We start from the raw sequence: 5,167 nt of genomic DNA, 5'->3' as shown, positions 1-5,167 counted from the left end.
GGTTTGCTGATGAAATTGGATGCCGTATTTTTAGCTATGATTGAAATGGATGTAAACTCGGCATTATTTTTGTTTTCGTATTTAATTGACACTAAGAAAACTAATTTTAGTTTCTTCATCTAAATGTAAGTATTGTATAACACGAAGAGAGAGAGAGAGAGAGAGAGAGAGAGAGAGAGAGAGAGAGAGAGAGAGAGAGAGAGAGGAGAGAGAGAGAATGAATCAGCTGTTGTAATTGAATGCCGTGTTTTTGTTTCGTGAGAATTTCATCGCCACGACTATAACAACAACATACTGTACTGAACTTTACAGTATTATACAGACTACTGTAATATGATAAAGTAAAATATTTGTAATAACCTATTTTATATGAAATGGGGCTATTTTTTTTGTTTAAAATTTACATTTACGTACGTAAAAACTCTCTCTCTCTCTCTCTCTCCTCTCTCTCTCTCTCTCTCTCTCTCTCTCTCTCCTCTCTCTCTCTCCTCTCTCTCTCTCGTAAATTGTTTTCCCTGCTTTGCTACGTATGTATGATTTTATATGGATACGGTGAATAATATTTGTAATAACATATTTTCTAAAAGCTTTTACTGTAATATCATTATTTATCACTTTCATCATGCGCGGTAAATGCCTTCGTTTGTTTAATGAGCGTGGCTGTTTACTGAGCGTACTTTAAGACGCTGTCGTTTCAGGCGGCGTCATAAAGAAAAACATTTCATTGGAAGTCCTAAGAAAAATTAAGTAAAACATTGGTAAAAACAAAATCAACATACTGTACTGAATAATCAATATAATCGATACAAAAACTAACCTATACACAGATGTGTAAATGCGTTTGTTTCTTCATTATGATCAGAGATAAACGTAAACAGAACACTGGTTGCCATTTTTTATCGGCTTTTTGGCGTGTTTAGGAAACGCATGATATAAAATCGCCTTTAATATTTGTGCCTGTTTTAGTTTTAGGGTAGTGTAGTACATGCATTAAGTGTTCTGTTACATTAAAGGGTAGTTTGTTAACAGTACTACGTACAAGGGAAGGTTTTAAAAGTCTGAATATACATGTTAAAATAAATACGTAAATATGGTGTCACTATGCGGATTTTCACCTATCGCGGTTGGGTCTGGAACCTATCTACCCGCGATAAACAAGGGCTCACTTAGGGCTTCTTGGACACTGCTCGCCATTCCAGAGATCATCAGTGAAGAGACAACATGCCTAAAATCAAGCTAATAAAGAAAGAGGAAAGCAGAGGAGGCCAGCAGCCGACAAGCCAGAGGCAGAGGACTGATGAGAGAGATAATTCCCCTCAGTCATCTATATCAAGTCTTGATGTGATTCCGGAGACGCAGGAGGAGATCCAATCGAAAACCAGAGACACCCAATCAGTGAGGGACGTGGCTAACAGAAAGCAAAAGAATTGGGTCCGGGTGTCCAAGAAAAAAAAAAACAACTGAATACCCGCTGGATAGAAGAGGCCAAGTTTATGTTGGCTGACCTTGTGAAGGAGAACCCCCCAGCTGTATGACAAGAAGCAGAAGGAGTGGCTCAACATGACGGCCAAGAACAGCTGGTGGGACTCGAGTCGGAGAGCAGCTGGAGCCCCCCTTCCACTGATGCCCAAAGCAAGAACCATTCCAAGAACTTGAGAACTAGGGTGGAGAAGAAGAGTGGAGCTGGCCAGCCACAAAGGAGTGCCTGTGACGACCAGATCATGGAGACCTGGAGTTTCCTGATAAAACAAATCATCTGGGGAGAGACAGTCCCCAGTGAGCAGTTTGCTGTCCCAGAGTCAGCTGCAGTGACGGTCAGCGACGAAGACGATGATGAAGTGAGGGTCCACAGGTTCCCAGAGCCAAGCATCTACTAGCACCGGAAGGGCAAGGGGCAAGGGGAAGTAGTCCAGGCCACCAACCATCACGGACAGCCTCTGCAACTGCCCGACACCGGGTGACCCAGAACAACCCTCAGTAAATGTAGTGCAACAGGTGAGATTCCCAATGCCTACATGCAGATAGTATTCAAGTTTCATTCATTGCTTTTAACATGGCATGTGCAATATGTTGTATTGAAATGCTGTACTAAATATTTACAATGTTTGTATGTTTTAGATCATCTCCAAAGTAGATTCCTTACTGCCCACCCTCTCGTACAACGGCTAGCACAAGATCGTACATAATTTTGCATGCCTGCTGGAAGGCCACATGGATGCCATCCCAGAGGACTCCTGGCATGAATTGCAGCGAGACTGCCTCAACCTTGTACACAATTACAGGCAGTGGTATCAGCTCTTCCAGCAGCCACATCAACAACCACTCATGACCTGGCTACGCCCACAGTAGCAGCAGCCTTAGCAGCCCCCTCAACCGCAGCAGTTCTGGCATTAACCTCAACCAGCCACCTTTCAGGCACTGCCAGAGCAGCGGCAGCAGCAGCCTCAGCAGCAACCTCCAGCCAGTCATCCATCACCTCTAACCTGGATGCCACCCCAGCCACCCTTGTCCAGGTTCCTTCACCAACACCTTGAGTACCATCAGCCACCCTTGTTCAGGCTCATTCACCAACATATTCAGTGTCATCGCTGTCAGCCACCTTCAAGACACCTGTGACACCACTCAGCTTCCTGGTCCTGACCCTGGGGTCCGTCGACAGCAACTTAAAAGAGGGAATTTCACCCTCAACCCTCTGCACCTCCAAGGAACTCAACACACCACCAGACCATCGGGTATCCCCACGCAGCAGTACCAGAACCAGCAAGGACACTGACTGAGGGACTTTAGAAAGTGAGAGACCTTTCGTATATTTGTTAATAGTTGGACTCTGATACATGTAAATATTTGTTGTTTGCTCTTTTCAGGTTAATAAATTTCTTTCTTATTTCAAAACACTTGTTTTTCTCTTTAACCTAAAAAAAGGGAAAGAAAAACGGAAAAGAAACAAAATAAAAAGAAAGGAAAACAAAACAAAAAAAGAAGGGCAACAAAAAAAAAATAAAAATAAACGTTTCTTTTATTTATAAAAAGGGAACAACTGTGGATGCAGCTCATGAAGCTACTATCATTCTTTCTTCCCAAGGAACAGCACTAGCAGGAGACATGTAGTACTGTGACAGGTAGTCTCGCTGATCCTTTGCATCCTTCTTGGTATGATGAGTGGTTAGAGGCTGCAGCCCCTGCAGGTGTCGGTCAGTCCTCCATCCACGAGGGATCAGATCATGTGTGTCCGGATCTTTGCGGTCCACTTTTGAAATTGCTTGTGGGTATCTGATGAGGATGAGGTTATGCAGGACACAGGGGCACATGGTGATTAGGCTGATGGTGTTGGGGTGCTGATGCACCGTCGTTAAGAAGCAACGTAACCTTTGACACAAAATTCTAAATGCATTCTCCATGATACGTCGGGCACGAGATATCCTGTAGCTGTATATGCGTTCTCGTAGGACCTGTGACTGATGGGAGAATGGTTACTTCTCCCAAGTTCGGAGAGCATAGGCGTCATCCCCTACTAAGTGATAGGACACTGGCTGGTCATCATTAGGGAGTGGTTCTGGTTGAGGCACCTCAGCTCTGTTCTCTTTTACAGTATTATGCAGGGAACAGTTACTCCTTGTTCCTCCATCCGACGCTCCACCCTCTGCACCAACATCCACATACAGGAACTTGTAGGTAGCATCTGCCACTACCATCAGTACAATGCTGTGGATGCCCTTGTAGTTGCAGTAGTAAGAGCCAGCATTGGTTGGCTTCTTCATGGTGATGTGCTTGCCACCCACAGCCCCCAGACAGTTGTGGTAATTCCATCTGGAGCTGAACCTGGCAGCAACTTCCTTCCACTCCTCTTCAGTTCTGGGGCAGCGCAGCACTTCGCCCTTGTAGACCGTGATGATGGTTTTATATACCTCGGGTATGAATTTGCAGATGGTACTTGTTTCAACCCTGAAGCTGTACTGCAGACTTGGATAGGAATTCCCAGTGGGTAAAAAGCGGAGGGTGGCAGCCAGCTTGAGTCCAACTTGAAGTGGTTCCCTCATGAAGGAGGACTGCTTCTGGAGGTGAGGGGTTAACTTCTCAACCATCCCTTGGAACAGGTCACCTATGATTCTGAGGTAATTTTTGTAGTCCCTTTGATCTTGCTTGTGGAGTTCAGTCAGTAGACAGTCTTACTGTCCAAACTCGTGCCTTCTAGTCAATAATACCCTGACCCATACTTTACTTTGAGTCTCTCTGAGAGGTTAGGTTGCCTTTTCTTGCTTTTCTGCCTCTTCCAGCCTTTTCTGCTGCTCCTCAATAACATCTAGAGCAGCTGCCAGGTATGGGCATCCTCTCTTCTCTGCAATAATTGTCTCTGACATTAAGCATGTTGTCTCTTCCAAAGCCAATCCAAAAATCACCAGGGGTTTTATATGGCATGGTCAAGTCGGCATGACACTGTCCGAATTATGCAAACTCGTCGTGCCAATACGAGAAGTGCGCAAACTGTGAGCAAACTATGCATGAACTCGCCGTGTCATTTCTTATTAATGTGGACACTGATGGCCACACATTCGTGAACTATTTGTGAACTCGTCGTGAACTCATCGTGAACTATGTGTGAACTAGCCGTGAATAGTGCGGGAGCCTCCCAGTTCATGCCCTAAAATGGCACGACTTGCCAAAACAAATTCGTGACCAAAAGTCGAGGAAGTGTCAGCCTGGCATAAGAACATATATCAGTCAGTTAGAAGTGAAGTTTTGGGACATGCATTACTAGGAAAAAAACATGAACGTCAAGTGATACATGGGATAATATAAAAAGAAGACTGAGATAGAAATAGGTTGTAGAAAGTTTTCGATGTAAAAATGAAAGTTACAAGGTTGAGCCTACTAAATATTCCAGTATTGATAGTGAAGTTGAAAGAAAAGTCAGGAATACTTGTATAGAATATTTAGACATGAAAGGAGGTAAGGCTAACAAAGCTATGAATTCTGGAGTGGCTATGGTGTAAGAATTGCTTATAGAATTATTAATGAAATCCCTACTGGGGCAAAGAAGAAGCATATACCCATAAAAAGAGAGATGAATCTAATATAACAACAGAGGATGAAGAAAGGCAACGTTAGATGGAACACTTTAGTGATATCATGAATAGGAGTAATGAAGGGAATAATGTGATTGATATAC

The 5,167-nt window shown here is 43.7% G+C and overlaps 1 protein-coding gene across 1 annotated transcript; it reads right to left on the bottom strand.

The window, feature by feature from the left end:
* Positions 1-3,470: 3,470 nt before the first annotated feature.
* Positions 3,471-4,082, bottom strand: LOC137643201 (uncharacterized). The gene has a single exon (XM_068376050.1). The coding sequence runs from the start codon at positions 4,080-4,082 to the stop codon at positions 3,471-3,473; it is 612 nt and encodes a 203-aa protein (XP_068232151.1).
* Between the last annotated feature and the right edge of the window lie 1,085 nt (positions 4,083-5,167).

The sequence above is a fragment of the Palaemon carinicauda genome, chromosome 6 (genome assembly GCF_036898095.1).
Source record: "Palaemon carinicauda isolate YSFRI2023 chromosome 6, ASM3689809v2, whole genome shotgun sequence".
Classification (NCBI taxonomy): Eukaryota; Metazoa; Arthropoda; class Malacostraca; order Decapoda; family Palaemonidae; genus Palaemon; species Palaemon carinicauda.
This window is presented reverse-complemented; position numbering and strand designations above follow the sequence as displayed.